Below are 12,911 nucleotides of genomic sequence, written 5' to 3' on the forward strand. Positions count from 1 at the left end.
GAGGGGTGGGTGGGTGACACATGCTGATGAATGAAATGACATGTAAGCCCCGGCTGGCAAAGGAATGCAGCGATGACACAGAGCGGGGTGGGTACAGCCCCTCTATGGAGGATGCGGCAGAGCGGTGCTAACACGGGCACTGCACACACTCACAGAGCCGCTGATGCCGGTACAGGGTGGACCACTAGTGATGGTGGGTGTGAGCTCCTCTCTCAGAAATAAGGGTGGTGACAACCAACGCCCAGCTTTACCCGGCTTCACGGCTACTCACCCCCGTCCCGTTGTCGCACACCACCACCTTCCTGCCTTGGCTGTCCATGTCGGTGCCTCCGCCGGAGCCGCCGAGCTCTCAGTCACTGGCTAGACCGGAAGTGCGTCCCCCGCCCGACACCAATACTACTTCTCCTTCTCCTCCGGTAGGTGGGAACACGTGATGTGTCGTGTCACTGGCAGTCTCCGCCCGAACGGCCAATCAGGATGTTGCATGGGATTCTTGCGGCTTAGGCGGGGGAGCGGAAAGAGTGGTTGGCCGGTGAGGAGAGGAAGCCGGAAATTAATTCATCTAATGTGGATGCGGCCGGCGCCATCTTGGTTAATGGCAAAGAAGAAATCTCATTCTGAATAATTTTATGTAGAATAACATAGATAAATAACTTTAATGTGTTTTTTTTACAGGATGAATAGAGTTTGATGTGTGTGGCCATCCTCATTGTAGGTTCTAAGGTATAGTAATGTTCAACAGATCTGAGCCAAGAATGAGCGTTCAGTACCCATAATCCAGTGAAAGCATTCCAGGCAGAGTTCTGTATGAGAAGCGTGATATAGCTGAGCGGTGGACACAGGTTAAAGCTCATCCCCCAGCCTTATAACCTACAGGCTCCTCCCCAGTACAGATTGCTTACTCTGATTTCACTGCACTATGTGAGCTGCCCATAGTGTGCATTAGAATATGCAGAGTCAGATAGAGTCCCTCACTTCCTGTCTGGAGGATATCCAGCATCATCTAGGACTTTCCTCCCCAGCCCTTGATGTCCCTGGCCCGCCCCTTTCATTCATTGGATATCAGTTCTCTAAATCATGACGGCTCGACATTTGGGCTTTACCTAGGGAAGTCTGCATGCAAATACAGTCTGCCTAAGGACATCCACTCCTCCAGATTGACATCCACCCATCTGATGCATTCGGTTATTTGAATAATGCCTCCAAAGAGCTACCCCACTGCTTACATCAAGGCTAAGGGGTTTTCGAGAGGAGTACAGAAGCAGGATGCTGTGATATTTTCTGGAAGCTATGTACTGCACCCTTCCGGCCCCTGCCACCAGCCATGATCGGCCAGCATTGCATAGAGGAACACAGAGACCCGATGATCATATTATTGGGTGTAAAATAAAATATGTAATTAATAAATTAGTGAAATGCTGATTCTGGATAGCAAGTATGATGGGATTTCCTGTAACTTTCCTGGTATCCCTGGATATCTCCTACCTTTTTCACCTGTTTGGTGATTGTGAAATAGCCCTTGAGTGCAAGGAGTCCGTCATATCTGCAAACATGAAATTACCTCCAACCTTCCTGATGAAGCACATGCAGCTGCGAAACGCATCTTAGGCTGGGCACACACCTTACAACCATCGCAAGACTTTTGTCTTGCGATGGTTGTAAGGTAATTAAAAAAATGTACGATCTGCCCATCTTGGACAGGCAGATCGTACTTGCGATGATCGTAAGCCCGCCCCGCTGAGGGGTGGGCTTCCGATGACTGCAATGCCGAAAGGCTTGCGCACACCGGCTCCTCCGGCTTTTATCTTACGAACATGCTACACATTCGCCAAAAATCGTACGATTCTCGGCGGGTTTTCGACATGTTCCTAAGATAAAAGTCGTGCAACCTTACAGTAGTAGAGGTCGCACGGCTTCCACACACCTTACGATAATCGTATGACATTCTGTAACTGTGTCTTTGAATCATGTTGATTGTAAATTAATAAAACTTAACTTTTTTATAAATATTTAAACTCAGCACAGCTTCCAGCTTGCTGCCCGAGCAACGCTTGCTATCGTGCCCCTGGTGTGCTTTTCTGTTATGCATTCGGCATCTTATCCATTGATTCCTATATACCGATCCTTGGCTTTTCTTCCTGCCTATCCATGTCTGCTGCTGCCATGACCTCTGGCTTTTATTCCTGGTTATTTGTGTCTGCTGTCTGCCCTGACCTCTGGCTTGTTTCCTGGTCAGCATACCGTAAAGGAGACGCTATTGAATACTGGCTGGCCCATAAGGTGCCCATACACTTTACAACCCTCGCAAGACTTTTGTCTTGCGAGGGTTGTAAACTACTTAAAAAAAACGTACGAAGACATGCTCGAAATACAAAAGTTTCTACTGTACGGTCGCACGCCTTCTATACACTGCACGATTCTCGTACGATCGTGGGATTTCCTCGAGAATCGTGCAGTGTATGGGCACCTTTATACTCTGCTCCATGACCACAAAAGACTGGGCCCAAATCTAGAGTAACATTTCTAAATGTTCCCAAAACCCTGCTACAGTGGAAGAAAACTACGGGCTGCTACTCTATTGGTATCTAGTCACACATCCTTACTGTGGCTAAAAGGGTGATATCCTAAGCTGAGAAAACCCCAACTCTATCCTTTATGAAATTCAAATACACGGAATCCAACTACAGGCGATTTACTAAGGACTAAGGGCTTGTTCACACGATTTTCTGGTCCAGATCTGGAGACGCGGTGCTATGCATGCAGTTTTTGATGTGTTCCAGTTAAAAAAAATATATATAATTTTTTTTTTGGAGTGGAGTATGTTAGTTGCAGTGCAGTGTGTTTTCGGCACATTTTAGTTGCGTTTTTGAAGCGTTCGTGCATTTCCGGACCGGACAAAATGTGACATGCAGTATTTTTTCTGTCCGGACCGGAACGGACTGCGCTTGTGAGAACTGTAGCCCATAAAACACATAGGGATACATTGGGATGTATTTTGGGTGCATGAGCGCACGGATCTGGTCCGGACAGAACCCGGACGTCCTGTGAATAAGCCCTGAAGCATCTTCTCTTTACAAAAGGTATTTCCCTTACTTTATTGTAAATAAGAAAAAGCTGTACTGACTTCTATTATCCAATCATGTTCAAGCAAAAATCCTGTTTTTTTATTTTCCTACCGTAGTAAGAAATTGTGAATACTTTGTAATGTAAATTTTCACAACATTTACTAAGGTAAGTGAAAATTCCCTGCCAAAGTGACAATTCGCTTTTCCCTCTTCCCTTCCACTTTCCCGTGTCTTTCTTTCTCTTTTCTTCTCTGCCACTGCACGCTGAAGGGCTTTTCCCCCAGTTCACCTGCACACATACATTTTTATTTTTTTTCGAGAAATCTAGCATATTCCTTCATCCACACTAAACAATGCGAATGAATGAATCTCCCACTGCAACTACTGTATTCATAAAGGTGACTGCAGCTGATTGGGTCCAGTCACTGATCAGCCGAACATTTTCATCCCAGCTCCTTCGATTGAGTAATTGACTTTTGTCGAGCCGCCAGGTCCACTCACTGTAATAATTTTGGCCGAATTCTGTTAACTGGTCAAAATTCTAGAAGTATATGGCCAGCCTAACTTGCTAGACTCGTATAAGAAGTTACTGTGTAACTACTTCGTCTGTCAAATAAATAATGTTAAATATGAATGTTGCATCTATCCTGCATTCAGGGACAATCATCTATCCCAAACCGCAGGTCACTCATTCCATATGCAGTTACATCCAGGTAGAAACGTATCTGCAACATCAAATTGCGCCCCTCGCATCCCAACCAGCTCCTGGCAACCAATTACATGACTGGTTGTCAGGAGCTGGGCGGGTCGACAACTAGAGCGTCCCAGGTTGATAAGAGTTGGGCGGGGAGATGTGTAAGGGCCATGCACATCTCCCACCCCACTCTTTGCAACCTGGGACGCTCCGGCCGGTATCCCGTCCAGTTCCCAGATAGCAAGGATAACTTGCCACAAACTTGTGTCGGGGTTAAATTGTAATTTTGTTAACTTGCTGCACACATTCCTGGCAAGTTGTAGACTTCCAGAACACTCGCAGCACAAGTTCTAGTTGACACTTTTTGAATTTGTAGCAAATTTGCTTGGCAAGTCTACAGCAAGAGTCCTGCAGGTCTTAGCAAGAGCTCTGCAAGCTCGCTGGTCTGGAGACTTGCAATGCAGACTTGCTGTAATTGTGCAACAAAATTGTGAAGCTTGGCAAGTCTGCAATAGTTTAGCAAGTCATTTTCAAACTTGCAGCACAATTTCTTGCTATCTGAGTTCCTGGCAACTAGTGACATCACTGGCTGCCAGATGCTGAGTGGAATGCTGGCCCTCTGGCACACTCTTGTCCCTTGTTGCTCAGAGCTGGGCAGGGAGATCTATATGGAAGAAGGGTGGGGGAGAATAAAAGTCAGCTATCTCCATGGGTCGGTGAACATTCGCTGACCCACGGAGTGGTTCCCCCCCTTCAAGTGGCATGTGCCATACCCTGGATATGCCACTGAATGCAGACTGCTGCAGACAGGAAGTGTCTGTTAGAGGCTGGAGGAGATCCTAGCACTGAGATGCAACAAAGAACAGAAAAAAGGTGATACTTCTAGCTAAGACATTAATTCGATTATCAAACAATTGTTTTATTTAAGACATCATTTAAATAACGTGTTGTAATTAATGGTAAGACTCCCCCAGGCTTCATCCTAGGGGAGACAGCGGTGTTCAACTGCAAAAAATCTGACCGGCCAAGAGGTGTCTACCGACAGTTGCCTGTCAGGTGATGATCATCTAAAGCTGGCAATACAACTATAGATTTTCTGCAGATTTTCTACGGAAAAAGTGCAACAGATTCCGAGGAGGAGTCTGTTGCACTTTTTCCATCTGACCATAGAAAATCTGCACATAATCTATAGGTGTATGGCCAGCTTTATACAGGAAGGTATCTTTAGAAACTAATCATGTATTCAGCAGCAAGAATATGCATTCCTACTGGAGAGGGACTGTAAAACTCTTTTACAGAGGGCTGAATTTCAAAGGAAATGTCTGTTAATTACAATAGGATTCTTGGTGGTCACAGCTGATTCTGATTATCTACAAGCTATACTACTTCTGCCTGGGAGCAAACTACAAGATTGGATATCAAAGAGACTCATTAATTACCAGCTTCCATCTTTTACAGCAGTCTTGCCTTCTGGAAACACATTTTCCTTTTTGTTTTTGTTTTACCAAGACACAAAACTAACATTAAAAAGACCTTGTTGAATGTTTAAAGGCAGTCCCTAGTATAGGGTGTATTTGTCATGTTCAGCACAGATGTTTGCTGTGACAAACATATAATAAGGGAAGGATACAATTACAGATAGAAGATTATATCCCTTATGCCAGGGGCAGGCAACCTCAACCTTCCATGAGTCATAATGACATAATGAGGAGCCACCCGGTAACACCCAGTGGTGCACCGAGTGACATCACTAAGGTTGAAATCAATTGTTGATTTGATCTCATTAACTACTTGCAAAATCGAAAAACCATGTATGCCCAGCTTAAAGGAGAACTATGGGGTTAGGGCTTTTCCCCATAGTTCTCCTTAGGGTAACGGGAGGACACAAACTAGCGTCCTCCCGTCACACTAAGCTCAGTATACCGCGAGCTACAGCTACTGAGACACCGCAGCTGAAGCGGATCCCGACAATTATGCCTGGATCCGCCCAGCTGCGTGAGTGACAGCTGGCTCTGCCTATCTAGAGGCAGAGCCAGCTGTACCAGCCCCCTCCCCGTCCGTTCCGCCAGTCAGCGCTGGAGGATCGGAGCGGTGAGGGGGGAATCCAGTCCCTCCCCTGTCACGGCAGAGAGCCCTGACAGGATCGAGAAGTGAGCGAACGCCGGTATGTGTTCGCTCACTTCCCGATCTATTGAGCCGACCTGTGACAGTCTCATTGTCACAGGTCGGCTAGAACTATGAGGATGAGTGAAAAGCACTCACCTCATAGTTCTCCTTTAAAGTAGTATTAAACGCTCAAACTTTCTTCAATAATAAATCCAGACCAAAAAAAGTATTTCTTTAAATTTTTGCCAAAACACTTACAGTCATCATGTTTCCAAACAACTGACTCCAATTCTCTCAGCTCCACTTCCCTGAACTTCCTATCCAGTACAAGATCACAAGGGACAGAGCAGTCTCCAGCAGCTGTCCCATCTACTAGCTTGGAGTGGGGAGCAGAGAAGTGACTTGCCTTGCTGTGCCTGTGTGTTTGTGGAGACACACACAGCTTACTAGCAAACACAGGGGTGGCTTCATAGATCCCTGCAAGGGAAATGAGCCTTTATAAAACGGATATCAGGGCCAGTGCTCAGGGGACCAGCTGATTCTGCAGGAAACAAACTTTTAAACATCAAGGAGCAGAATCCGCTGTAAGTGATTTAATCAGCATTTCAAAAAAGCTTAAAAACATTTTGACTTTAATATCACCTTAAAGCTGCCCATACACCTTGCAATTATCGGACGAAACTTTTCATCCGATGATCGAACCGTCGTACAATTTTCGTATGGTGGGCCCATCCTGCCCCGATTATCGCAAGGTTCAATCAGCTGTAGTTAAAAAAAACACCTGGACGAATTTCTGGAATCAACCACACGTATTTCGTTTGCGCATTAGCAGTGTTAATCGTACTAATTTTGACATACGGAAACGCCACCAACCTTGCGAAAATCGACCTAAGTTTTCTAACCTGCTGGATAGTCAAAAGTCGATTGATTGTACAGTATTTGCGGTTGTACACTGCCCATCAACCTTACGAATATCAAACGAAAACGCGATCGCATACGAAAATCGGCCGATAATGATAAGTTGTATGGGCACATTTAAGGTGCCCATACACTGCACGATTCTCGTACGAGAATCGTGGGAAATCCCGCGATCGTACGAGACTCGTGCAGTGTGAAGGAAGGCGTGCAACCGTTTCTACCTTCGCACGTCTTTTGTCTAAGGATCATGCTAGAAAACCAGCCGAAAATTGTTTGAAACCAGCCGAAAATTGTTTGAATGATGCTCGGGAGACAAAAGGCTTGCGATTATCGCAAGTACGATCTGCCTGTCCAAGATGGGCAGATCGTACGTTTTTTTAAATTACTTTATAACCCTCGCAAGTAGGGCTGCAACAACTAATCACCAATAGATTGGAAAATGGCCCAGGGCCATGCTGGAACTGGCCATAATGTTCTTTCTGGCCCAGATGACAGCTGACTAAAGTCATGTATGCTTACTTCTCTCCAGAGATAAGTAAATGATTAGCACCTGGTTGTACAGAAACTTCTCCTGTGAGAGGGAAAGTCTCTGGATTTCTTGCCACACTGCAATCAGGTGCCCATACTCTGTGCAAATTTTGATGGGTTTTTGAGGAACCGGACGAAATTCACACAGTGGGTGCCGCTCTGGGCACCCTTTCAGTCGGCATCCCTTGATCAGCTGATCGAAGGAGCTGACTAGAAAAGTTTTGTATGTTAGGAGCCGGTGACCGCTGGCACAATGGAGTGCAAACAGCGAGATTCCTCGTTCGACACACTCCTAAGTTTTGATGGAGGAATCTGCTCTATTTTTCTCATTCAGGCCACGGGTTGAACGAGAAAAATAGCTCAGTGTATGACCATCTTAAGGAAGAAGCCAATGAGAGGGTTGATGAGACAAATGTAGATCACAGCTTGAGATTGCAGCTATAGATTTTCCCTCTGCTGTTCCTATATAGAACTGGGCCCGCATAAAACACACCCCTTGACTACTTCTGAATTTTGCATGTGTTTTGAGTAAAAATATGTCTTGGATGTTTGCATACTAGTCTCAGATGTGTGCATAATTGTCACCGCCGTCTGCTCAGCATTGTAAGTGCAGGGGTCACAAATACACATAACAGCTACCATAAATCCTTCCTAAATGCGAGGCAGCTGGATCTGCATTAGAAATGTGCCTCTCTGTGCAGTAACCAAGACTAACTACAATCAAGGGAAGAGAGAGCCTGAGGGAAATCATGTCTTACTATAGAGGTGTGTTTGGCCAACCTAATGCCAGATATATATATCTATGCATTGCAGTAATGTGTGCTAAAAGGAGTGTTTTAGGGCCCATTTATATCTTGTTGGCTGTCTTAAGCTGGCCATACACCTATAGATTTTCTGCAGATTCTCTATGGTGAGATGGAAAAAGTGCAACAGATTCCTCCATCTACGCTAACCTGTGTGGATGGAGGAATCTCCCACAGGGCCAAGCTTCAGTATCTTGCTAGTCGGCCCCTGGCTGCAAAATACCTGAACAATGCCAGCATCCAATCAGATTGTTCAGGTATTTTGACAGCCAGTGGGGCCGACTAGCAAGATACTGAAGCTTGGCCCAGTGGGAGATTCCTCCATCCACACAGTTTAGCGTAGATGGAGGAATCTGTTGCACTTTTTCCATCTGACCATAGAAAATCTGCAGAAAATAAATAGATAGATAGATTGTATTTGTCACATACACAATCGTACAAGCATGATATGCAGTGAAATGCTTACACGACTGCAGAGCAGTCGTGACGGCAGCCGACTACACCGGCGCCATCTTTGTAGAGCAGTACGGTGACAAGACTCGGATGTAGAGAGCCTGCAGCTTCTCCTAAAGCTCCGGGTGTCGCCTCTGAACGGCAGCGTGATACAAGTGCAGGAGCGCTGTACAATCTTAACCGCCATTAATCCCCAACGGAGAACCTGACTGTGCCAGTTGGTAGACGAGAAGATCGTTATGGGCCTCCGCATAATCCCCCATCTTGTCCTCGACGTGGACGACTCCGTCTCCCAGGGCGTCAACATCCCTTCTCAGCAGCAAAAAGCACATCTCTATGCAGGGAGCACCCAAGAGACACAAGCACGTCCCCTAGGGTAGTGTCCAGCAGGGGGCGATCAGCAGTGGGACAATCCTCAATGGTGCTATTCATCTCCTCACACACATGCACAGTAGGGCCAGACCGCTCGTCCCCCTCCCCAGGCCGTATCTGCGCTCCCCCAGAGTCCAGTCTGGGCGTGGATTTTGCCGGGTTGGCGGTCACCTGGCTCCCACCTCCTTTCGGCTCCCGCTCGTTACGGCTGTCGGAGAGTTGCAGAGAGGACAGGGTGCTGGACGAGCCGGCGCCATCTTGAGTCCGGGGCGAGCCCGTCGAGTGGAAAAATTCAGTAAGTTTCCGAGGGCCTTTCTTAGATTTTGGTTCTCTCCGACGGTCGCTGGGGTCAGGGGCACACATGGGTAGTATCATGGGAGTCCTCTGTGCTAAGGATTCAGCCCTAGGATTTCAGCTGTGCCGGAGCTCCACTATCCTGCGACCATCCGTGTATATGTGTATGGCCAGCTTTACTCAATCTAATGCAATGGCAAGCTGAAATCCATTGCTCCTAATTGGCACATTTCACACCAACGTACTGCGTTGGTCTGCGCTGGGTAAAAATGAAACGTAATGCATTTAATACATGCTGCAATGCATTACAATGCATCACAGCATGTGTTGGGGAAAGAAAAATAAAGTATTTTGGCTCCTGCTGTGAACAAAATGCACATCAAAGCAATGCAGTACATAAAAAATCTGCGTCAGCACATTTGTGTTTAGTACGCATGCTAAAAGCATTATACATTATTATATTACCGCTCTACATGCATTGCACTGAAATTCATTTTCAATGGCGCCAGATTGCACATAAAAAAGGTGCAGGTGTGTTACAAGTAGGAGTGAGCTCCGGTTCAGACTGAACCCGGTCCCAACCTGAGCTCCCCCGAACAAGGAAGTGCCATAGGTACTTCCACCCAATCAGCTGCATGCAAACAAATGCTTGTGCTGACATCATTTAGCTATTATGGCCACATAGCCACATAAGGTCAACCCCATCCCGCTCTTTTGCTTATGTCAAGCGGGGGGCAGGGAATTCCCCACCAGCAGCAGATTGGGTGGCACGGAAAGCGCTTTCTTCCATGTTCCGGAGGGTTTAGACCAGGTTCTGTCCAAACTTGAGCTCATCCCTAGTTATAACCTGCATTGCAGTGCATAGACAGACCATTCAAAATGTGCAATAGCATGCGTTAATGCACCACAACATTGTGAGTCCAGTCTAAATGTAGCTACACACATTACAATTCAAATATGCACTGTCTGTAAAATCTCCATTACATCTAACAACTACAGTATATAGTGTAGGCACACTCCAGCCCTCCAGCTGTAGTGAAATGATAAATCCCATCATGCACCAACCTCTGGTAGTCAAGTGTGTGGCTGTCAGAGTCTTGCAATGCCTAATGGGATTTATAGTTGCACAACATTTGGGGTGTAGAGGCTACCTGAACAGCCCCTTCAATTCATATCCAATCAAAAAGTCCCATAGACTACATACTAGTAGGTAGATCTATGGAGATTCTAACATCTGGAGCCAGTATAAGAAAGAGAATGTCCACATTGCTCTTGTATAGGTTAAATGTACAGTATGTTCTTCCATACTCTGTATCGATCTTTTATACCCGAAAGATGGCTGCATGTTACTATCTGATTATACAAATGCTGTTCCATCTTCTTAATATTCACCAGCAACTACATAGTGCCATGACCTACCTAAGAAGACCGTTCAATTTATAACCCTCACATTGCAGTCATTGGTGAGGACTCATCCAATCTAATGATGGTTGGGGCTTGATGTGAACCCAGTTCACCTGAGCTCACCCAAGCCTTTGCTTGACTGACACCTACTCCTCCCACCCCAATCAGTTGTGGCAGGGGGATTCCCTGTCCCTGTGTGATGTGTAGCTGCAGGGCGGGGAATGCCCCTGCTGCAACTGATTGGGACGGGAGGTACAACCCCGGCTTTGGATTAAGCAGGAATCAGCCAAAATTTGTGCCGTCAAGTCTGCAGATGATCTATTTAATAAACCTCTACAAAGTAGATAATTTTTTGGTGCTAGATCCTGGAAGAAACCATTACTAGGCCTCTTATTGCTCCATGTTCTTCTCCTGCATATTTCCTAATAACAAACTGTATCAGAGTAATGTGATGACACTGCATTGCTGATAACCACAACATCCAAACACTATTTCTCTTGCTAAGAACAGGAGCTGTAGTAGGTTGGAGGTCATGAAGATTGTGAGTGAGCATCCAGTGGTGTATAGCACAGCTAGACTAGTTGCTTTTCTGTAATGGGATAAAAAGCTTTGCACATTCTACCAGACAAGGGAAGGAAAGCATTAACCGCTGTGTTCCTGTTAGCGCAGTGCATTGTGGGATTTATAAAGTGAATTCATGTCTATGAATTCTGTACTGTAGCACGGCTCCCTCTGCTGTTACTTCCTCAAATTCACTCCAGAAGTGATCATATCTTCAATTGTTACAGACGATACAGCCTCCAATAAAGGTTAAAGGAGAACTATGGGGTCAGGGCTTTTCCCCATAGTTCTCTATAGGGTAACGGGAGGACACAAACTAGCGTCCTCCCGTCACCCTAAATTCAGTATACCACAAGCTACAGCTGGCGGTATACTGAGACGCAGCAGCTGAAGCGGATCCCGACAATTATGTCTGGAGCCAGCCAGCTGCGTGAGTGACAGCTGGCTCTGCCTATCTAGAGGCAGAGCCAGCTGTACCCGCCCCCTCCCCCGTCCGTTCTGGCAGTCAGCGCTCGAGGATTGGAGCGGGGAGGGGGGAATCCAGCCACTCCCCTGTCACGGCAGAGAGCTGTGACAGGATCGAGAAGTGAGCGAACGCCGGTATGTGTTCGCTCACTTCCCGATCTACTGAGCCGACTTGTGACAGTCTCATTGTCACAGGTCGGCTAGAACTATGAGGTGAGTGAAAAGCACTCAACCCATAGTTCTCCTTTAAGTAAAAAAATATAGGCTTTATTTTATTCATAGAATCATTGTACCAAACATGCCAAACTAGTTTATGCTACATACATAGCTCATTTTTGTTTGTATACATCATGTTTATACATTGATCAGCCATAATATTATGAGCACTGGGAGGTGAAGTGAATAACAATTATTATCTCATTGCAATGGCACCTGGACGAGGGTGGCATATATAAGGCAGCAATTGAACATTTTGTCCCTGAAGTTGATATGTAGATAAGCAGAAAAAAATGGACAAGTGTAAAGATTTGAGTGACTTTGACAAGGGCCAAATTGTGATGGCTAGATGACTGGGTCAGAGCAACCCCAAAACTGCAGCTATTGTGGCATGTCAGCCCGTGTATTCTGATCCCATAGAAGAGCTACTGTAGCTCTGATTGCTGAAAACGTTAATGCTGGTTTTGATAGAAAGGTGTCTGAACACACAGCGCATCACAGTGTGTTGCGTATAGGGGTTCCTTAGCCGCAGACCGGTCAGTTTGCCTGTGCTGACCTGTGTCCACTGCCAACAGTACCTACAATGGGCAAGTGAGTATCAGAACTGGAGCTTGTTAGGGATCCCCTGCAAAGCCAAGCTGAGTCACAATGTACATCGGGTTGAGCCTGGAGTGTGCTGATCGTGTTTGGATGGAAGAAGGGGTTGTGTTGACCTATTTGAGACTGCAGTCATTGATGCACTTTATATTTGATTTTATGTAAGTAGATTTTTTACCATTAATGGGCACTATGGAGCCTTCTTTTTATTCCTTATATGCCCCTGGAACTCTGAGAGATATACACACATAGACCCTGGAAGCTTTGGCATAATCGTCTGGGCACACACAACACAGTGGGTTGTTAGCAAGGAGGAGGAAGTGTTTTCTTGTATTCTAGCCACTGGCGGAACTACCAGGATCGCAGCGGTCGCAATTGCGACCGGGCCCTGGCGTTCTGCCACTTGGGGGGGGGGGGGGGGGCGGGGAAGAAGAG

At 46.2% G+C, this 12,911-nt stretch overlaps 1 protein-coding gene across 2 annotated transcripts in view; it reads right to left on the minus strand.

Annotated features, from left to right (window-relative positions):
* The window catches only part of ACTR2 (ARP2 actin related protein 2 homolog), a 52,376-nt gene extending 51,904 nt beyond the window's left edge, over window positions 1-472 (minus strand). The window contains exon 1 of one of the 2 annotated variants that reach the window (XM_018555873.1): window positions 272-472. In XM_018555873.1, the coding sequence (XP_018411375.1) occupies window positions 272-319 (48 nt within the window). In that variant the 5' untranslated portion in view covers window positions 320-472. The remainder of the gene's footprint in view (window positions 1-271) is intronic. The other variant, XM_018555867.1, reaches the window with a different exon arrangement.
* Window positions 473-12,911: the final 12,439 nt, after the last annotated feature.

Source organism: Nanorana parkeri, unplaced genomic scaffold (assembly GCF_000935625.1).
Source record: "Nanorana parkeri isolate BGI_ZX_2015 unplaced genomic scaffold, ASM93562v1 scaffold11, whole genome shotgun sequence".
Classification (NCBI taxonomy): Eukaryota; Metazoa; Chordata; class Amphibia; order Anura; family Dicroglossidae; genus Nanorana; species Nanorana parkeri.